Raw genomic sequence first — 22,322 nt, forward strand, 5'->3', positions numbered from 1 at the left:
AGGCAAACCCGATGGGAAGAGATGATGATGTCTGACTCAGTTCAGAATGATTTCTTTATTATAATTATGCTAAAATACATTAATATACTACATAAAGAAAAATACTAAAACTACAAAACCTACTTGTTCTATCATCTCTAACTAACACAACTCATGACCCTCTCTCAAGTCCAGCCACAGGTGGATTGGATTGGCCATCCAGCTCAAACAATCCTCACCAGAAACCAATCAAGCAATCATTCCAGGTAAACAATTCTCCAAACACTCATTCCACATGAGACAAACAAGGAGCAGAAATAGAAATTGTTTTTCTTTCTCTCTGTGCACCTTTATGAAAAATCCTGAGAGAGAGAAATGTGCTTGCCACAAGCAATTTCATTCCATTAAACAAAGGAGGCAAGGTATGCCACACGAGATGTTCCATGCATCACAGCAGAGCTGTGTGCTTCACAGTAATGTGCATCACATTCCTACCTTGGTAGAATTCCAGTTTGAATATGAAAGGAGTGATATACAGAAAGGGAAGACATGAACTCCTTTCTTACCTTTCTCTTTGCTACAAGCCAATTTTGTAGCTTACACATCTTTCTTTTCATTATATCCACAGAAGTGCATATAATATAAATAAATAAGCATTCAACTTCATAAGCTATATTTGAGAGTCCATCGTGTAATTTACACTGCCTAAGAAACTTAGGGCAAAATTATCTGAAATTTTAGCTCTCCATTTATGAATTTGTATAGAAAGAGTGTGATCAACACATTTGTTTCAATTAAAAACATACACTAAAATGAAAAAATCTCACAAGGAAAAAGGCAAAACTGAGCTGGAAAAGCAGGTATAAAGAAAAGCATGTAGGAGAGTTGCTGGGAGACAAAAGAGTGAAGGCAGTAAGCCAACAAGGAGAAGTGTCTTCTGTTCATATTAGTAGAGTTCTCTAAAACAAAGGAAATGGCTTTTATAAACCATCTGTCTCTGGAACGTCATACAGATAAAAGTGCTGGAGATACACAGGTAGCAGCAGCAGACTTCTGCTGATGGGCTTTAGTTGTAGTTGCTGACAGAATGGGGTCAGCAGAACAGATTTCAAATAATGCAAGCTTCTCTCCTTCCTTTTCTTTCCAGTATTACTGCTGGTATCAGAGATGCTGGTACATAAGAAATCTGTAAAAAGAACATTGCTCGTGATATGTTACCATGTTAGCAACTAGGAGCTCCAGGCTGATTTTACAAGTTCGTTTTAAAAATTTTATTTCAAATTTTCAAGTGCAGAGACCTAATTTAAGAAAGTTACTATCATATAACAGTGGTTACATGTTTGCTGTCTATGGGATATCAGCATCAGTGCTGCTTTACTGCCCATGCGTCACAACAGAGAAGCTGAGGTGTTCATTTCCTGGGAAAAACATCTTCTAAGACACACATCAATGGCATCGCAACATTTTAAGTAGTTTAATCCTAAACACCAAGTACTGTCCAAGCAGGATCCTTCTCACACAAGGAATGGGGAGGAGGGAGGAAAGAGTTGAGCAGAAAGAGGGAAACAATTCCAGGAATATCATTGGTTTCAGTGCTTAAATTGAAGTCAGGATGGAGAGAGGAAAAGGGGGTAAGGATAGACTTCAAGCTACAGGACCAAATCTTCTAAACCACTAGAAAAACTTTCCCATTCTGGTGAAAAGAAGTGTGAATAAATGGCCACAGAAGCAAGTGCTGGCATTCAGAACATCACAAAATAATGAGATCCATGCATTTTTAATTCATAAGTTGATAACAAAAAGCAGACTGAAACTGCACAAAGTAGTGTGAAATACCATAGCCAGGATTTTGGAAAGAGTGTACAAACAACACTGGAGTCCGAGCTACAGCCTATAATTTTCCCTTTTTAATACAAAAGAATGCAATCCCCAACGAGTTCCTGAGCTCTCTTGATTCAGTCCTTACCACTTCTGCTCTTCCTGCTGTCTCCCAATGCAAAATTGTAAGTCAACAAGAAACAATTTTGCAACATAAAAATATACTGCCTTTTTCACATTCCTGACAGAAGTGGGATTGATTTGCAGTATTTTTCCTCTTACAGAGCATGACTGCCAACTTCACCAAAAAGCCCTGCTAGCTGGAAATCGTTTAGTGTTGTTACATAACATGTTAGCTTTGACAGAACCTGCCAAGGGAATTTCTGCTGCTGGGCACAGCCAACTGCTGCTGCTGTCTGTGTGCTGCAGGGTACTGAGTAAAGCAGGTTGGTAGAATGGTTTGGATTAAGACAATTTCCCCCCAGCCAGAGGGGTATATAAAAGGGACAGACCGTGGGGCTAACAACAAGCAGGAGTAACTCCTGGAGGCTTCTGCGTAACTGAAGTGCAGTTCATGTGCTTGCTTGCTTCAGTCAAATCCACGGGAGCCCTCAGGTCAAGATAGTCAAGAAGCCACAATCCAAATGCTAAACTCTTCTCCCACAGAATATTCCATGTCTCCATCCTCTTTGGAATTATGTTGCTCTCACTTAGTTCTTGTACTCCCAGAGACAAACTGAAACCTATTGTGTTCGCTTTACAAATTACAGCCCCTCATTACTAAAGAGTAGAGCTAGGCCATACAGAAACACGGGGATACAAAGAATATAAAGAGCTTTTAATGCAAAGAACTGAAAATGAATTCACTTTATTTGTCACAATTTATGGTTGTTTTTGAAATATGCAGTAAAGCATGCTTAAGCAGCGCTCAGTAAGATTCAGCAGTGACACGTTAGAAGAGCCAGATTTTAGTGGGGTTTCATTTGGAGGTTTTGACTGCTTTTAGAATAAGGGAGCCTGTATATTAAGGACTTGTGTTGGGCCTCTTCCTCTAGCCTGACTGTAGAAGTTTTCCGAGAAGATGTGTAGCTTTTAGCAAAGCGCTGCAGATCACGGGGCACTTGGAGAAATTGCTGCGGCTCCAGTAGCGTCCCCCTGCGCTCCGTCAGCATCAGGCTGCGCGCTTGCGGCGCCCGCCCCGCCGCCAGCACGCTGCTCGCCGGCCTCCCCGCGGCTCCGGCAGCGGAAACGCGTCACGGCCCGCACCAAGCCCGGGGCCGCAGCTTCGGGACGGCGTGGAATCTGGACACAGTCTGGGACAAGCGCTCCCTGCCAGCGCTTTCTGTTCCCCGGCGCGGTCCGCAGGAACAACCACCCTCGCGGCACGGCACACCGGCTGCAGAGCTCACCCCCCTCCGCCTCTCCTTGCAGCCGCCCCGGCCCGCCTCCCCGGCGCGGCGCCGGGCTGCGGCACCGCCCCGCCGGGCTGCGGCGCCGCCCCGCCGTGCGACAGCGCAGCGCGCCGGGCGCGCACGTGGGGAGCCGCGCCGCGATGGGCAAGCGGCGAGCCGGGCGGCAGCTGCTGCGCAGCCTGAGCAAGAAGCAGAAGAAGCACCTGCGGGAGTTCGGCGAGGAGCACCCGTTCTATGACAAGTGAGTGCCGGGCTGCCCCGCCGTTCGGTGCCGGGGCTGCAGGGCCGAGGAGCCGCGCTCAGCCCGGGGCCGGCCCGGGCGGCCGCCGCTCCCTCGCACGCTGCCCCCGGGCTCCCGAGGGAAGGAGGGGTCTCAGCGCTGCGGCTCGTGAGCCGGGAATCTCGAAAGCAGAATGGAAAGCAGGAAATCTCGGCTCGGATTTTCCTGCAGCAAATGTAAACTCTTGTGGTGCAGCCCGGAGGCTGTCCCGAGGAGTGGGGAAAAGGACGAGTGCGAGGTGGATCCCGGCTGTGATACCAGTCCGGTCTCTCGGCTTGTCAGAATTCCAGCTTTCCCACTGTTTACTCCGTGCTCTTTTCTGACCTGGGAAAGGGTATGAAAATAGAGGAGCTGAGATCTGTGTGACAAGAGCCATTCCCTCCTCGGGGGGATGCTCGTGTGTCAAAATGACCGCCTTGCGTTTGTACCCACGTGTAAACTTCTGAGGAAAGAGCTGCTTAGTCCCGGTGCCGTGTGATCTGTGGTGCTGCTGTCGAATCTTTAGGAGCAGGCACGCAGTGTTAAGGTCTGTTTTTTGTGTGTCCCCTGGGACCCTCCTGCCCTATGGGGAAGGCCTGCTGGAAGAAATGTCCTGTGTGTCACCCTGTGCAGTGATGCTCAGTCCCACACAAGACTCTGTATATTTTTGAAGGAACTGTGGTTAGTTTAAGCTCAGCTTCCACAGTGGCTTTGAAGAATTGCAGTCCCAACACTGGTTAATTGATGCTGGTTTTCCTTTAGTTTGTGCCTTTTTCCCACTTCACAGACCAGTATTTAGCGCTAGAAGTAGTCTCTGTCTCTGGTTAACTTTTTTACAAACTACCCTTGTGGCTAGATTCTTTTAATTCCTTTTGAGACCTAATCTTCTGATTAGCCTGGATTTTATTTCAAAATTTTTATTGATCAGTTGTAATGCCTGAGTACTTAGGCTTCATGTACAGAGGTTACATCACCTGAGAGGGTAAATGCCCAGTCTTTTCTTAGGGAGACATGTGTTTGGTTTTAAGCTTACTTTTAACTCCTTTAACTTGCATAACTGATCAATTAACTCTCCCCCTCATTTCTTTCATCCTGTGTGTGACATCATTGGCAGAATAAGATATTTTAGTGCTTTCTTTTCAGGGTTTCTGGAAAACCAGAAGCAACTCAAATATGCGAACTGGTAATGTACTTTTATTCCTTCCTTCCTTCCTTTTAAATTTGTGTTGTTCAGTGAAGTGAAGAACGTAGCATTTCATGTTTCCAGCTTATTCAGGTTGATGAAGTTGTTCCACTTAGAAAACCAGTATTTAGGAGAAAAAGATGAATGTGATTTTTATGTGGCTCTGAATTATTCTCTGTAATGTGTGCCTCTAAACTGTCATACCATCAGAGGGCAGAAGCAGCAGGAAATAACAGCAGTTCTTAACTTTTTTGTGTATTGGTCACAGTGAAAAACAGATCATGCTCTAAGTTGTTTTAATAATGTTGATAAACTTAGTGTTGCATGAGTTAGGAGACTTTGTTCTCTGTTGAACAAAGAAATATGTTAATACTCCTTCTTCAGATTGCCAGTGCTTTACTTTTCTTTCAGTCAGGATTTGGTAACCTCCTTTATCATCAGATTAATAAAAGACTTCAAAGTTTTAATTTGGAAAAATGAATTACTCTGTTTCCTTTGTTTCCTTTAGCAATTTTGTGCATTAATGTAGTATTTACTGATTTTTTTCCTTTTTGGGCTAAAAGAAACTAAGAAAGGAGTTAATGGTGTTGTGTTGATATTCATGGTTTCACTATGGTTTTGGCTATAATGTGGACATTGGTTTGTGCAAGCCCATGACAGAACTGGCTAAAGTCTGGCTAGCTCAAAGTGTAAAGCTGTACAGCTGAACCAAACCTGACCAGCTCCCCAGGGAACCATTGTCCACTGACAGTAATTTCACTTACCTTCTTGAAAGCCAGAAGCATTTCCAGCATGCTCTGTCCCTTGTATGGATGCCTTTCTACAAGTGTGTGGTTTTCTTACAAGAAACTGATGCTGGTTCAGTAAATGCTTTGCCTGTGGAGATCAAATGTCCTTACTCAGCTGAGACTGAAAGAACTGGGTTTTGTGGTGCTCAAAGTCAAATTGCTGCAGAAAGAGGCACTTCAGCCTGTCTTCCAAGATGCTTTCAAAAACTATATGGAAGTGTCCAACGTAATTATTGGCATAAAATGCTGGGTTTTGAAAAATTCCATTGCATCTATGTAAAAGTTTAATGTGGGAGGGGAAACATAATAGTGCAAGTAGAGGTAAGGGTATTTGCCTGCTGCTTTATAGGCTGTTACTGTTGTTGCTGTTTATACTCATGTTTTCCTTTCCAGTCTGAGGATTCTGATAAATCAAGTAAAGAAAGCGATTCGGAGACTGAGGTGGAACAGGTCTCTGGATATCATAAGCTGCTGGCTACGCTGAAGACCTCGCCTGAGTCTGAGAGTGAGGAAGAGGAAGATGAAAGTGAATCAGAAGAAGCTGAGGAAAGTGAGGCAGAAATGGGCAGTGAAGGGTCCCAGGAGACTGGAGAAGCAGAGGAAGGTGAAGAAGATAAGAATGATGTTCCAGAGGAGGAAGAAGGTAGTTTGTCTTTTCCCATGCTTTTTTGGTGAATGTTGTTTGACTGATGGAGGTTTTTAGCCAGGATCCTGGTGTAGACTGTCTTGTTGGCTGGGTGCTCTTCTGCCTTGGAGACTCTGTTGCTCCATTGGCTCTGTGTGGGTGGGAACAGCAGCTGCTGAAGGATTTAGCAGGGGAAAGGGTAGCTGTGCTCATTTTCTGCCAGACAGCCTGCTGCTGCTTCCTCAGATGTTGTTTGTGCGGCAGCACAGGGGAAATCCACATGGAGCAGCAGACCAGGGGTTCTCACCCACTCATGGGAGACACAAGCTGTTCTCTCGAGCAGCATCTGGCTTGGCTGTGCCACCAAGAGGAGGGGAAGGTTTGCCTCACAGCATGGGAAAGAATGTGGAAATTGCAAGAAAACTTCGCCTTTACAGTGAGGTGTCCTTATTCTTGAAATCTGCAGAGAAATGCTGGGAGAGAGGAGTCAGCCTTTAATAGTTTCCAGTTATTTAGGGTCCTCAGAAACATTTGGCATGCTAGCCAAAAGTCATCTTTATGGTAGAGTACAAAGCCTGCTTTTATCTTTTTTGATAAGAGTTTTGGGAGGAGAAAATCGTTAACTCAAAGGAAACAACATCTACAGACAGTAACTTTTCCAGGAGAGAATAACCTGTTTTTTTCTAAAAATGGACAGCCACAGACCCAGCAGAGCAGATGCTCAGCCAGGAGCAGGCTGATGGCACAGATACCTCTTGTGACCCACGTCATGGAGTAATTGAGGAGTTTACTGATGTGAAACACGAATCTCAATTTAGCTTGGAAACCAATTTCATGGAAGAGGAGAGTGGAGATTGCAATGCAGATAGGAGAGACGGCAGTTCTTCACAAGCTCTTCCAGAAGGTAAAAAGTTGTGTATTTGTGTTGAAGGATCTGCCTTTAGAGCAGTATCTGTAAACATGTTTAAATTGTCCAACACCCTAGCAATGGGCTGTCCAGCTTCTGAGTTCTTCCACTACATTATTCATGTCAACTGGTTGCATAAGGGACCCTTAACACTAATGCAGATGTGTAGCTGAACCATTTGTTCTCTATAGACCTTGATTGGAACTGGGATTCATGTGGGGTTTCTGCTATGACTGGTAAAGCTTAAAGTAAACTTAAAGCTTAAACTAGAAAAGTGTGTGGAGGGTGTTACCTTGTTCTGCTGCTTTAATAGTAGTTTTAAAAGCTACTGTAATACAAAGAGCTCTGCAAGGCTGCACTTGACTATGGAAGATGTTCTTGGCACAAACAGCACAGGAGATAATCACAAAGCTGACCTGTTAGGGCATCCTTCACATCTCAGTGGACTTAGAGGTCAGATTCTGAGAAGCTTGGAGCAGCAACAGTAATTTAGACAAATGCTTGTCACTCTCAGAATTTTGAAGGTTATGCAGAAGAGTCTGCACCAGGGTCAGGAGAGAATGAAGCATCAGCAGAGCACATGTAATGTTTTTTAAGGGTGTATCCCAGAATCTTAGTGCACTGATGGATGCATCTGAAGCTCTGGTGTTGGAGTTGTCCCACCATATGTAACAAAATAACTGTGTTGCACGGGTGTGTGATCCTCCAGCGACAAGGCACGCACTGGCACTTGCACAGCTTCTGCTCGTATTTAATGCTCTGTGCCTTTAATATCAGATGGCATAGTTTGAGAGAGAGAAATATGTTTGTAGCATCCCTAGTGATGCTGGCTTGTCATCTTGGAGCAGCAGCTGACATTAGATCTGGGAGGCAGCCTGGGTGATACATGAAATGTGTGGAAGCATCAAAGGGCCATGTGATAGAAAAAACAGCTCGTTCTTGTTACCATGAGAATATGACTTAGGCTGCTGGCATTGCATTTTAATGAGAACAGTAGCTCTCCAACTGCATGCTAAGTATCCTAACAGCTTTGTTCTACCTATAAATGATGCACTACTTCTCAGTGGGTTCTTGCAGCTTGGAAGTGTCTTTATAATCTATTGCAGAAAATGAATCACCCACGATAACAGAAAGAGGATGAATTTCTACTCTGCTCCAAGGGTCACTAAAATTCCTTAAAATGCATCCCATTACTCCCTCTACTTTATTGAGAAAATATTGGAATCATTAAAACCCATCTGAGGAGAGACCCTGCAGTACAATTAAGTTATATACAGTTCATTTCTCTTTCTGGAAAGATTTTCTCACTTTTTTTTCAGTGTCATGATCAGTAAATATCTTGACTTTTGCCTGGCTACTTGTGTGTGGGCTGGATATTTGTTGGCAAGCACCAGTGTTCCCTAATTAGTTTTCTTTATGCAGTGAATGCTGCTGTGCTGCAAGCAGGATACAAGGCTTGGCTTTCAAAATTAACTTTGCATGTGACTTTGTGCGTGCCAGTGTCTTTGAGTATAATGTGATTTAACAGTTCTTTGCTTCTCCTTTCCTTTCCAAAAAGAAATGCTGATTAGATAAATCAGACTTTTTCCTCACTCCAGGCAAATTTTGCCACCCTTCTCTAAAACTTGCCTAATATTTCTCTGCTTTATTGCAGACTGTGTTTATATCACTGGCCAAAGCCCTGGGCAAAACTGTTTGTAAATTAGGAAGGTTAGCAAGATCACTTGGGTCTTTAGACAGCCTTTTTCACCTGCCAGCAATGGACATGTCAGAGCTTAAGGCAAAAAAATTGCCACTCTTCCACTACATATTGTTTTCCTGTCTAACATTTGATTAGTGCTTGAAAATTCTAGTACTTCTGTAAGTGCTTCTTTTTCTTTCTTAAAAGCAATCTGTCAAATCTGTTCTCTCTGTTCTTTACAGAGAGAATTTGACATCCTTTCTCTCATCTCCAAGTGCTTTGAAGTAACTAGTTTTAATTGTGGTGTTGGCCAGCATGGAAATGGTTCATCTCATTTGCAAATCCATTCTGCAACTTTATTCTACTATTAGCTGCAATAGTTCTCAGGCTATTTTTCTGTTGTTACTGTAAATAGATCCATTTAAGCAACACATGGACAAAGAACTTGAAGAAAAAGAAATAGAGAAAATGTCTACGCTTCCTAAAACTTCAAATCAAAGTCAGGTAATAATTTTCTGTAGCCATCCATCATTCCTAAAGATGCGTGGATCAAAATAATCCTTTATTTTATACAGGTGAAGTGGATCACAATTGTTATTATTAGCTGCTGGCACTAGAATTATCAAGGTTTTTTCACTGTGTTGTTGTTGAACTGTTTTCTTCTTCATTTACTGCTGAGCAAGAGTTAAAATGTGAAGTCTGTTCTGAAAGCATATGGTGACACCTGAAGCATAAAACTTTAGAGTTTGAGCTGTAGTCCCAAAATCTTGACAAGGGGTGCAAGCAGAGCTTGTTTCTGGGTGGTGGCAGCACAATGGCAGGGATGAGCTCTGCAGCTGAACTTCTGAGGTGACCATGTACATTTTAAAGGTACTTCTGATGCACTTTCACATTCTTGCTTCAGGATGGCTCTGTCCTTGTACACATTTACAAGCCAGTGAAGGGGAATTTGTTACTTATATTACTTTTTTACTTAATTCTGGCAATAATATGTGAATTACATTACCAGAAACCCACCTTATTGCTTGACAGAGAATATTGGTTTTCAAAATACTCATTTTTAGACAAACCTTTGCTTCGTAACCTTTCCACATCTGATTTTGTTTTGGAGACTTGCCTCCCATTCTGGTCAGCCATATGCTGGGTGACATTCATTGGAAGATATCCAATGGTTAGTTAGTCAGAGAGAAAGCTGTGATTTTTTTTTTTTTATTTTAATTTACTTTTTTGGCACATGGTGGCCAAAATTACCAGTGCCACCTGAAGCAATGCATGATATATCTTTGCTTAAATTGGTGTGGCTACTTTATGGGGACAGTTGGGGACAGCTTGCATAGCAGAAGGCTTAGAGTTTTCCCCTAGTACACTGATAACTGTTCATAATCAGACAGACAACCAACAAGACTGCATTTAACAACTGTATCACAACTTCTGGGATTAAACCCTAATGGTCTTATTTTGTTCTCTGATCAAAGCACATACTTCAGTGGGGCCAAAGCACAGTTGGACTCCAGGGTTCTCATCTTATTTGAGCCTCTGATTCACTGGGCAGGTTAGGCAGAAAATTCCTCAGTTTCATCTGGTATGGGAAGAGTTACATCATTCTAACATCCATCCAGATCTACCAAGCTAAAATGTGTTGTTATTTATCCTGGCAGACTCTAAAAGGGATTGCATATTGAAAAAAAGGTTTCCATTTTTATTATGAAAATATTATTTCCTTAATTTCATGAAATTGATTGAAGTAGATATCACCAGCTGTGGTGATATGCTTTGAAGCGTGCAAGGTTGGGTGCATATAACTCCTCAGCGTTGTTGGCTTTTTTTTTTTTTTTTCAGTGGCCAAGGCTGGGTCAAGTAATTTTTTCTTCCACTTTGGAGAAACATAAAACTTTGAAAGCAGACAAAGAAGTTGACGTGAAACAGCTTCATCTCCACAAGCCTTTGGAATCCACTTGGCCAAAAGTGAATAAACAATTTCTGTCTGCAGCGGGCAAACCAATTGATTCCTCTTTTACCCCGTTACAAAGAGAGCTCTTCTGTATCATGAATTCCTACCGGGACTTGTTCTACCCAGAAAGAAATGCTTTGACAAACGGCGAGGAGATCCGGCACGCGTACTGCCTGCACGCCTTGAACCACGTCCTCAAGGCCAATGCCCAGGTGCTCAGCAACAATGCCAAACGGAGGGATCGAAAGCCAGGCACTGACAGTGATGACCACAGGGATCAGGGGCTCACCAGGCCTAAGGTAAGAGAGCTCTGATTCCCTCATCCCCACCCTGGCTGCCTGCTGAAGCTGTACAAACATCCTGGTCGTTTATCCACAAGTATTTCTGCTCTCTCAGGTGATGTGTTCCTGGGCATATGCTTTTCTACATTGCTTTATCATCCCTGGAAGTTGTCCTCCGTGGCCAAGGAAAATGCAGTGAGCTCAGGGTTATTAGCCAGCCTGGTTCTGTGCCAAGCCATGAGTTTGGCCTAATCTCTTTTTTTGTCCCCCTGTCACCGCAGGCTGACAAATTTTCCTGCTTCCATATTTAAATCTGCCAGTGCAGACAGGTGCCTCCATACAATCTTCAGTATCAGTGCAGGTAGTGCATTGTAGGCTGTCACCCAGTGTGGGATGAGCCAGAAATTCTTTGGTCCTTAGGCACTTGTCTGCATGAAAGGCTCTTTCTGTACCTCAGGGAATCCCAGCCCCGCTGTCAAGGCCACCTGTCATATATGGGGGAGTGGGCCCCAAACCAATCAATCCTCCCTGGATTCACAGCATCCTGTAGTTGATAACCAGGTGGATTCAGCTATGGCAGCCTGTCACCAGTGTGCCAGCTGCCTGTTGAACAATTCCAGAGTTGGGTTTCAGTGTTTTCTGCATGCTTGGCAAATTTCTGGTTTCTGTGTTGAATCCCCCATTAGCCATTTTTATTTTGGAGTTCTGTGCAGAGTCTCTTGCCACCCATCCAAAAGCCAGCCCTTGACCCTGTCTCTGTGTCACAGGAGCTCTTGCTTGCCTGGGGGTTAGGGAGGACAGGAGAACATGCTTAGTTTCAGTTCCCCTGTACTGGTACCCTGAGTGAGCTGCTGGCCGCAACCAGTTCAAGAGCACTGCATCCCAGTGCATCTTCCCTCCCTGCTGCTTGTCAGAATGGTCTTGTTGTGGTTGTTGGGATGCCCCACGGGGGCAGATCCAAGCCAAAAGTTTAATTAGGCTGCGCTTAATGGCGAGTGTTTGTATTTTATGGGTTATTCTCTGTAACTGTTGATTTGCACAGGTACTGATGCTAGTGCCCTTCAGGGAATGTGCTCTGCGGATTGTGCATGTTTTCATCAGTCTCCTCGAAGTGAATGAGAAGAAAAAAATAGATGTCAGTAATAAAAAGCGCTTTAAAGGGGAGTTTGGCTCTGACCCAGAAGAGAAGCCCCCCAACCTGAAAAGACCTGAAGATTATGAAGCCGTCTTTGCTGGCAACATTGATGACCACTTCAGAATCGGTAATAACCTATTGAGCAGATGATTTTTAGCTTGTACACAATTGCTAAGTAACAAAATTTTCCCAAATGCCTTAGAGCTATCAGGGCTGGAAGTTCTGGTGAGACTCTAGGCTGTGTGGTATTCCTGCTGGTTTTGCCCTGGCAATCTGAAAATCTTTCTTGCTTTGCCAGGGCTTATAAAGGAAGAGAAAATAGACAAGTAATTATTTTCACATCACATTCAGAATCATATAAAATGCAATTACAGATTTATTCTAGCAGGACTGCCCACACCTCATTTTGAAGATAGCCTTGATTATGCAGCAAAATCTTTTCACGTTATAAAAAAAAATCTTTCGGGTTTAATTAGCCTGCTCACAAATGTCTCGTGTAATGGTTGGAACAAAATTAAAGCTCAATACTGAGTAAAGCAGTTTTCTGCTGTGCTTCCCATGGAAGCAAATGGGTAGCCAGCAAGTAGGAGGGTTGGACAAGAAGAAAATGTGAGATGTTTCATATAATATTGTAAACTTATGCTGTTTAGTAACTCACTATGCATAGAACTAGCTAGTGGCTTGGTTCCTGGAGCTGCTAAGATGAGAAGGCAGTTTTTCTAACTTAACTTGACAGATCAGAGGCTTTTGAAACACTGCACCTTGAAAGATAAATTGGCACCCTGAGAAATGTAATGATACAGTGGAGGATGTGAGCAGGTCGCAGTCAGTCTTTCTTCCTTCCCTCAGTGAATATCTCTCGGGCTGAGAGCATCTTACTTTCAGTAGCATAATTTTCCTTTTAGTCCTCTTCCATACCACACTCTGCTTGTTCCACTTACTAAGTGTTAAGACATGACTGAAGAAACTTTCAGTGCTGTTAACTTGGAGAAGCAAATTATAGAAGCAGAATAATTTCTCTTTCTTACTGTACTGCACACCCTGTTACTTCTGCACAAAGATCTAATTTAAAGCACATTTGTTATGCCTTACTGAAACCACCATTCTTTCACATTTTTAAACAGAAAAAAAGACTTGATGTTTCTAAACTGTGTATATGCTGTGACAAGTGATATCTTCTTCCTGGAAATTCAACCAATTGAACCTTTGTTTTTTTTATTTCTTTTTCCATTTTTATCCTTGGGTTGAAATGGACAGCAGGAGTGGTCCCTTCTGCTTTCTCTGGAATTCCTGGAAGGGCCTTCAGCTGAAGCCATGCTATTGGCCCTCACATGGACAGGGAGAGAAGTTGGAGATACTTTGTTAGGCAGATTGAAGGGGGTGGTTTGAATGTTGTCTGCACTAGCTGCATTTTTAAGACCAGGAAACTGTGGGTTCTAGAAATACTGCCACGTAGTTATGACACAAACTCCTTTGATTCTTTCCCTTTCGTGTCTATAACATGAGATGTGATGCATAAGCTGGTTCAGAATGTACCCTGCAACATGTGGTGTGAGAAGCAGTATAGATGCAAGACTTTAGTCACTGCAGCATGAAGAACCTTGTCCTTTGTGGTTTAGTAGCAAATCTTTCAGCCCTGTGAATAAAGGCAGTTGATAGTCAAGAGATTCCCCTCCCAAATCTTTAATGACAGATTAAAGTAACAGTTACTGTAGTACCCAAAGTTCAGGATTCAGGGAGAAAAGAGTAATAATTTCTGCATTTTTTTCCTTAAGTTGTTCAGTCTCCTCATTCCCCTGTTCAGCAGAAAATTAGAAACAATATGTTTCAATTAAAAATTTTTATACAGATAATGAAAAATCTTTAAAAAATAATACAGCTTTGCCAAACTACATGAAAATTTTCCTAATGCTTGTCAAACAGTGTTAGGATTGGTAAGCACTTTTTGGAGAAAGGAGAGTTTCAGACAGATCAGTTGTGTCCAGCTATATTCATGAGTGTGGGGAGAGGAAATTGGGGAAATTACCATTCCAGAGCCTCCTGGAAGAATGGTTGATAATTGATGTCAACTGAGAAGTTGCTCTTGGTGTTGTTGGACAGGGGTTGCAATTCTGCAGAAGAGCATGAGACTCTATGCACCCTTCTACTCCTCAGACATCATCATTGCTTCTCCCCTGGGCATCAGGACTGTCATTGGTGCAGAGGGGGAGAAGAAGAGAGACTTTGATTTTTTGTCATCAATAGAAATCCTCATAATTGATCAAGCAGACATTTACTTGATGCAGAACTGGGAACATGTTCTGGTGAGTTTTCCATGTATGTGTTCATTTTTGTGCTGTGCTGTGTCTTGCTGGTCTGATGTTATTCAGTTTTGGCAGTGAGCAGTGTTGCTGTTTTTACTGATTTGATTCTAGACATGGATGTTAATTTCTTTTCCTTCCTCCACCCTGATATTTTCCTTATACTAAGAATATTTTTTCTACAGATTCTGGGTGGTATTCAGGACACATTCTCTCTAAAACTTGGTTCGGTGCTTTAGTAGAGTATTACATCAAAGGTGTTTTCTGCACAGTTAATTATCTTGGAGCATTGAGAATGATGATTCCTTTAATCACATCTGGGAGAAATTATGCCAACTGTCTGACTGCCCAGTGTTTCAGTCAGATTGCAGCCATGTGAGGACTCTGTGCAGGCTAATTCAGGTTCCTCCAGAAAGCAAGAGGAGCTGGTGCATGTCTCCACTGACTGCAGAGACATTAAGCATTAGTCATGTCCAGAGTTAAACAGTATGAAGTATTTCCTGTACATTTAATGCAAGTGGCAATTGTGGCTAGTCTGCAGCAGTACCCCTGCTTTTTGGCTTTTGGTTAATAGAAGTTTTCAGGATTGAAATGGTAGGGTTTTCTTTTCCATGTAAAAACACCTCTGAGGTACCTGGACCAGAAATTTTGACTACATTATGTCACTATATGCATTTTGGATGAGTCCAGAAGGTCTTCTTTCCTCAGGAGTTGCAGAAAGGGTACATGAGCCTACACATTATCCAAGAAATGAGTCTTGGGGCCTGATTTCTGTTTTTCCCTTTGGGTGTTACTGCCTGCCAAGTGGTGGCAGGGATGCCAGTCCTAGGCATTGTTCCCTGAGGGCAAAATGCGGTGAATTTCTTCAAACTCGACATGAATGTGATGAGAGCTGAGCTGTGCTTGGTCTTCTTTTAGCTCAGAAACCTTGGGCCCATTGGCTTTAATACAAACAACTCCATTGTACGTGCCCCAGGAGAAGATTAGAAAGTTACTGTTCCTGGTGACTAAAGAGATGGTAGCTTTCAGTTCTGTGGCAGGAAATCAAATAAATTGCTCTTGCTGTGGTCAGTAAATTCCAGACAGTGGTGTCTTGGGAGATGCTGCTTGTTTATACTCTGTGCTGCCTTGCTGGTCCTTGCCCTCTTTCCCATTGCAGCTAAGGCCTTTGCAGGCAGTCAGGGATGTCAGCAGTGATGTGTCTTCATCTGTCTGTGCAGCACCTGATGAAGCACATTAACCTGCTGCCTCTGGAGTCCCACGGGGTGGACTTTTCCCGCGTGCGGATGCTGAATCTCAACAACTGGTCCAAGTACTACCGGCAGACGCTGCTGTTCAGTGCCCTCCAGGACCCCCAGATTAACTCTGTCTTCAACAAACACTGCTTCAATTACGTTGGGCAGGTGAGTTCAGAGGAGCTGGAATGCTGGTGTGGAAGGGAGGGGGAAAGGAAGACAAAACCCAATCTGCAGAAAAATTCTGTAACTCAGTTGCTGAAAGACTGTGTGCCTATCATTTCCCTCACCCAGATGTTCAAGTCTGAATCTCCATGACTTTCTGCCAGAGGCATAAAGAACTGCTCTTCATGCAGTGATGTTTATTTGATGCTTTTCTTTCATAGTAGCTGCTGTTTCTTGTCAGAAATTGGATTTTGGTTTTTTTTAAATTTGACAGACTGAAGTTATTTTGTTTTACTTATTTTGTGTTAAGTGGAGAGTTCATCTGCTTCCTTTTTTTTGTCTGCTATTGTTTAAGATGCATGAGCTGTTAGTGTTTTGAAAGAAACAGGAAAAGCAAAAACTTCAGGAGACCATCTCAAATATAGGGGATTCAGGGCATAAGCAGTCATCATGCATTTAACAGACCTGGTTTGTCTATCATGACAGTAGCTTTCTATTGGAGCTTTCTTAAAAAACAGCTGTGTGCACTGGTTTTCTTAAAAATAGCCTTGTGTTGTTAGATGGGAGCTGCAGAAAGCTGGCTGCAGTGTGCCTGCCTTTGGAATGCTGCTTCCCTAAACATCCAACTTCCTTCCCACAGGTGGCCGTCCGCAACGTGCCGCTCACCGGCTCCATCAGCCACGTTGTGGTCCAGCTTCCTCATGTTTTTCGGAGATTAGAAGCTGACAGTGTAACTTCTGTGATAGATGGAAGGTACTGTGCGTCTCAGAGTGTTTTGCTGTGCCCTAATGACTGCAATTTCAGATTTAGTGGAGCGTATTGCAGAGCACACTGTGGGTTCACCACAGAAGTACATCTTCATTAGTCCTCAGGTGTAGACTGAGCTCTGCACAGGTGGAGGGGAATGCTGACCTTCTCCTTGCAAAAGGCTGGGGAAGAAATACCAATCTCTACCACAATTGTGTAATGCTGGTACAGCCTTTTATCTTCTCCACATGCAGAAATCCTGTGAAGTTAAAAGAAGGAAAAATGTAGCGAAAATCTTTGGCAGTCTGTTGTTTGATGATACTCTTGTCTGAGCTCATATCAGTATTAGAAAGCTGAAGTTTCACTCTGGTTAAAATGTATTTGTTTTTTTAAAATTGAGGTTTCAGTTTTTCATCGACAAAGTTCTGCCCGAGTACCGCGATGCCATCATGTCCCACACGCTCATTTACGTCCCGTCCTACTTCGACTACGTGCGCCTTCGAAACTACTTCAAGAAAGAGGACCTGAATTTCACTCACATCTGTGAATACACAAAAAAGGCTGCTGTCTGCAGAGCAAGGCGCTTCTTTCTCAAGGGAGAGAAGCAGTTCTTACTGTTCACTGAGCGTTTCCACTTCTACAAAAGGTGAGCTGTGGACCAAGTTTTCCCTCTGAGTTGTGTGTGTGCTGTTCTGAAGGTAGAGTCTGACCTTTAACAGAGATGGGCTGTGCTGCTTTTTGAATCTGTTGGATCCCTCTGAGGACTCTTTGACTGAAGTTAGAGTTGTTAAGTTTACTTTCAAGTTCTTGCCTGTTGTCAGCAGTCCCTTTACAGAGACTTTAATATTTTGTTATTAGCAAAGCTTTTTTCAGGAAGGTAAGTGCTGCCAAGTTCCAGTGATGTCAGGACAGGATGATACAGCCTGCAAATGGGATTCATTGGGTCCTTTATTTGTGACACAGTAAATGTATAAAATTTTGGAAGGAGTATGTAATTAGTTCAATAATGCAATACAGCAAGCTGAGGCCACTTGGAAAATTTGTTACAAGTTCCTAATGGAACAGGATTTTTTTCTATTAGCAGATGTTTTGGCAAATACAAAAAGTTTCATGAGGCTTGGTCTGATCAGGCTTCACTGTATTAATATCCAAGCTGTAGAAGCTGACCACTTCATAAATTGGTGGTGGCTGGTACTTTAGAGGAAGTCATTGTGCCTGGCAGTGTGAGATTTTCCCCCTAAATTCAACTTCTCTGTTTAGTCATCAGTCCATGACACAGGGTTTGTAAAGTTGAGCTACAGCTGATGTGCATTGAGGTTGATGGAAATTGGAAGACTTGATAGAGGAGTGATGTTTTAACATACATATTCTGTAAAATTTGCCTCAAATTTTTTGGTTTTTATTTTTTCTCCTACAGGTATACGATAAAAGGCATTAGGAACCTCATTTTCTATGAGTTACCAACATACTCCCACTTCTACAGTGAGATTTGTAACATGCTGAAGGCCACAGACAATGGGGTGGATGCTACTTGGACTTGTACTGTGCTCTACTCCAAATATGATGCTCAGAAATTGGCTGCAGTTGTTGGCATAGACCGCACCGCTCAAATGCTACAGTCCAAGAAGAATGTGCACCTCTTTGTTACAGGAGAAAATGATTAAGTGATCCTACAGACTGGGTGATTGGGGGGACCTGCATTTTACTCCTAATGCAGATTTTTATATTGCTTTTTAAAAAAGTATTAAACATTTTACTCCCTTTTGTTAGATGTTCTGTTGAAATTGTTCCTATAGGATTAAATTTTGTATTTCAGTACTCTGCCCAACAAGAAATGGAGGATGTCATTGAAAAACGTGGGGCTTAGGAGTTGTTTTCTGTGTAGAAACAAAATCAATCCAGAACTATTTTTCATGTGTATTAAAAAACTCATGGGTCAGTAAAGATTCATGGAATGAATAGCTTTTGGTTGGACTGTTTCATTTCATTTTCAGTTGTAGCAAACCCACCTTCATTTCTCAAAGGGAAGGTTTTCTTCTTGTCTAGGATAAGGAAAATGCCCAAGTATTTAATGAGTCACTATGCTGTAAGCTTGTACAAGGGAGCTGCAGGCAAGGCCTCTATAGCACAAGTGTGTTACTGAAGGAGAGTTGGACTTGCTTCAAGTTGACACTTGTGAGAATCCTTAAGTGCGCTTGGGTAGGGGCTATGGGTTTGTGTTTTTCCTGGAATGACCTAAATATCTTCACCTCCTATTTCCAGCAGGCCCTCTGGCTTGTTAGTTTTACCAGGGATAAGTACAAAACCAGGGGATTGCAAATGTCCCTAGGATGGTATCTAGCACCACAGGTGGAGGTGAGGTGGTTGGTTTTTCTGTTTTCTCTTGGTGGTTGCAGATGGATATGGAAGCATCATGGTGCTGCCTTTTTCTTTTTTTCCTTCCAGGAAGCAAAGTCTAATTTAAAGGGATTTAAAATTAGGATTAGTTTTGGTAAGCACATGCTAGGACTGCAGGAAGATTGTTCTCCAGAGGGGCAGGCGAGTCCTGTGTCAGCCCAAATGCAAGAAGGAAACATCCTGTAATAAGCTTTGAGGGAGTTCTTGTCTAGAAGGCTTAAGTAAATACACCAAAGTGAAATATACTCCTTGAGTAAATGACTTGCATATTTTCTGCCAATTTTTGTCATATTCCTGATTCCTGTATTCCTCAAAAGCTGTGAACTCCAGTAGTTATCATTTAGTAGACATGAAAATCCATGCAGTTTCTTGCTTTGCATTTTTAGTAATTTTACATATCTCTGCTGTAGCACACAAGAATTAAGAGCCAGCCCCAGCAAACTTCTGGTGGACATCTGTCTCCTGTACAGCACAGAGCAGTAGTGGCAATCAAGGATTTTTATTTTATGGCTCAGGCTGGATGTGGGAGAGTTATGGCTGTGCATCTGAAAACAAGCACACAAAATGGGATTAAGGAATTTCCTTTCTACACCGGATGTGCTCAGCAGAGATAATAGCTGACCTCTGAGGAAGCTAAAGTGGGATAGCTGCTTAGGGAGATAACATGATGCAGTGCAGCTCCTGTTTAAAGAAGCAGCAAGAGTTTTGTGCCAGAGCCTTAACTCTGCAAATATTTTTCTTCCCACACTGAAATTAAACGCAAAGTGCCTTGATGGGAGTAAGGCCAGACTGTAGACTGAGGTCCTCATGATTTTTTTATCAGCTACCTGGGTTTGTTCCTAAGACAAGCATACTTGGAAATTTGAAATGTATATACCAGTGTCACATTTCTGATGTTGATTACTAATTATAACTCAGTGATTGCCAAAGCAGTGTGTAAATGCCTCTTCACTGCCTTCAATAGGTGCTCAGAGCTGCCAGCACAGAGCCTTGGAGAGCTCGTGCACGAGGGTTTTGTGCCCTGAAAAATTCTTACTTGCCTTAGTAGGGAGCCTCATCAGCCAGCACTGATCTAGGCAGGAATTCTGCATAGCAGCCTGTGGTAGGGGGTCAAACAGGTTTGCTGATATGGGGGGGCTCTTCTCTGTGCTGGTGTGAAGGTCCCTTTTTTATCAAATAATTCCCTGGTGCAGGGGTTTGTCCAAGACTGGTTCCAGAGGCAGTTAGTTACTGGGGGATGGTGAGCACCACGGTCAGAGTTTGGCCCATCCTGGATGTGTGTTCATGGATACAAATGCTTTGTTTGCTAGGACAACTGCTGGCTCCAAATGAGTTAATTTGGAGCCCATCCTCCTGGTGATAATGAGGTTTTTAGAGAGGTGGCTGAACCAAATGCATTTGTGTGGGGACACTAGGTTTTAGAAATTGAATCTAAAGGGTTGGGATTTTTTAAACAGTTCAACCCTTGTTCAAATTCTGACAAAAACTGAATAAGAGAGGCATTAGCAAATACAGTATTTTACTTGTTTTTACTTGACAGCATGCAGTCTCTGCAGGATGGGTATTTTGCCATTTTTTCACAAGAACGCACCAATGATGAGTAATTACTCATCTCGACAAAACAAAAGTAAAACAATTTCCTGTTCATTTTGACCTCAGCACCATACCTTTCTGAGGGTGATGGTATTCTTAAGAATCCATTTTTTGGTCATTGTTTAGGAGGATCTCAGAGTACTGCCAGCTAATCCTGTGTTAAATGTGCTATACCATAGCATGAGAGCTGTCTGGCTGTTCCAGGCCCTGGCTGCTGACACAGTGGTGCCAAAGCATTAGCACTTAGCTTTGGGAAATTCAAACCCAAGGGTAAAAATAACTGGTGTTAAGATGTTAGACAAGAATTTCTCCTTCATATCTCCTGCCCCAAAAATTTCTAAGGAAATCCTACTAATGGATGACCAAGAGAAAGACATACCTGTCTCTGTAGGAAAATTGTTCTTGCAGCTGAAGAGTTCATGTTCTAGTGGATAATTTTTTCACTGGCAAAACCTAATCAGGATAAGAGTCTGTTAAATATTGTTGCTGCTTTCAAAGATTACAAAAAGGCTTTTTTTTTTTTTTCTCTGAGAATGTGCTTGCAGGATAGGAGTCAGCCTTCTGCTGCTGCGTGTATTAATGTGGAGGAGGGAGGGAAAGGTGACTTCAGGACAGTCTGTTTCCACACTGGAGAGCTGCCTCCCGTGAAGAGGCAGGTTGTTGGTTTTGCAGCAGTTATTGGGAAACATGGGACGAATCGCATGAGAGAGAAATTGGAGCATTCCTGTTAACAACAGCAGAATTAACAATTACTTTACAGCTGTGCTGTCACAGGCTGCCAGGGTTTTGCAGCTCTGCATTAGACATGCTCCATGGCCTCAGCCCCAGGAGTTACTCTCCAGGGTTTGGGGATTTTTTTGGGCTTGGTAACCAAGCGTGTCTGATGAAACAGTTTGTGGAGGGGGCAGTTGAGAAACCATCATGGGGGGATGTAGGAGCAGCCTGTGCAGAGAGGGAGAGGAGTGTCAGCCCCTGCTCTCCCCGAGCTGGCTGGGCTGTCCCAGTGCTGTCTGCCTGGAGACAGCAGGGACAGGAGTCTGCTCAGAGAGCTGCCACAGTTCTGCACTGGGAAGGGAGCTGGTGCCATGGGGGAGTCACTGGGGTGAGCCTTCATCTTCCCCCCACCCCCCTGCAGATGCCAGGTGACCCTTAATCCTGCAGGGAAGGAGGAGGTGCTGCTGGTGTGCTGGCTGAGCTGGGCTGCAGCCCAGGAGGGAGGCACAAAGCCTGACTGGAAAACACCACACAGGCTTTAAAATACACGTGTATTGCTGGAGCCAGAGCTCCTCCTGGCTAGCAGGGTGCTTTTGCCCACACTTTTGCAAGACATAGTTCAGTCCCTGTGGTTTAAAATCTCATCTTCTGTGCTGAGCTTGACAGTAAAGGGTAATTAAATAGCCCAGGGCTGGTTGTATTTTAATTAACCATTAGCTTCAGTGATGCTTGTTTCACCAGGTGGACTGGGAGTTGGGCTGAGCCCACCAGCTCTGGGATGATAAACAACTTACAGGTGTGAGCTGGTAATGGGAATTAGTTACCTGAATGGAGATGAGGGACTGGCCATAACATTGAGTGGTACTTAAGGAATAAATATTTGATTATGTGAGAGAGGTGCAGGAATTTCAGGAAAAGGCATGAGAGAGATGAAGGTAAGGTACAGAAAAACAACACAAAGGACAAAACCAGGATTGTAAACATGGAACAGCTGACAATATAATTATGTAGCTGCAACTAAAAACAGGAATTTGGCCTTGTTCCTTCAGACAAAACAGGAAAATCACAATGAAGTCCTACATGCTGTACATGACATTACATTTCCAGGGTCAAACCCTTACCACTGACAGTGGCATAAATCTAAAGAGATGT

General features: G+C 43.1%; 1 protein-coding gene across 1 annotated transcript; it reads left to right on the top strand.

Annotated features, from left to right (window-relative positions):
- Nucleotides 1–3,311: 3,311 nt before the first annotated feature.
- UTP25 (UTP25 small subunit processome component) lies at nucleotides 3,312–18,425 on the top strand. The gene is made up of 12 exons (XM_021547571.3): nucleotides 3,312–3,450; nucleotides 4,612–4,651; nucleotides 5,833–6,082; nucleotides 6,762–6,968; nucleotides 9,068–9,156; nucleotides 10,492–10,902; nucleotides 11,927–12,146; nucleotides 14,120–14,322; nucleotides 15,540–15,722; nucleotides 16,360–16,472; nucleotides 16,867–17,112; nucleotides 17,884–18,425. The coding sequence occupies exons 1-12, from the start codon at nucleotides 3,350–3,352 to the stop codon at nucleotides 18,128–18,130; spliced, it is 2,310 nt and encodes a 769-aa protein (XP_021403246.3). The 5' UTR covers nucleotides 3,312–3,349; the 3' UTR covers nucleotides 18,131–18,425.
- Nucleotides 18,426–22,322: the final 3,897 nt, after the last annotated feature.

This window comes from Lonchura striata, chromosome 3 (genome assembly GCF_050655825.1).
Source record: "Lonchura striata isolate lonStrDom1 chromosome 3, ASM5065582v1, whole genome shotgun sequence".
Lineage (NCBI taxonomy): Eukaryota > Metazoa > Chordata > Aves > Passeriformes > Estrildidae > Lonchura > Lonchura striata.

Excerpts from the sequence above, each read along its gene's own strand:
- UTP25 (XM_021547571.3), top strand. The coding sequence starts at position 3,350 with ATGGGCAAGCGGCGAGCCGGGCGGCAGCTGCTGCGCAGCCTGAGCAAG. Across the intron at positions 6,969-9,067 it reads TTCACAAGCTCTTCCAGAAG|ATCCATTTAAGCAACACATG; the intron begins GTAAAAAGTTGT and ends TACTGTAAATAG. Across the intron at positions 17,113-17,883 it reads CGTTTCCACTTCTACAAAAG|GTATACGATAAAAGGCATTA; the intron begins GTGAGCTGTGGA and ends TTTCTCCTACAG.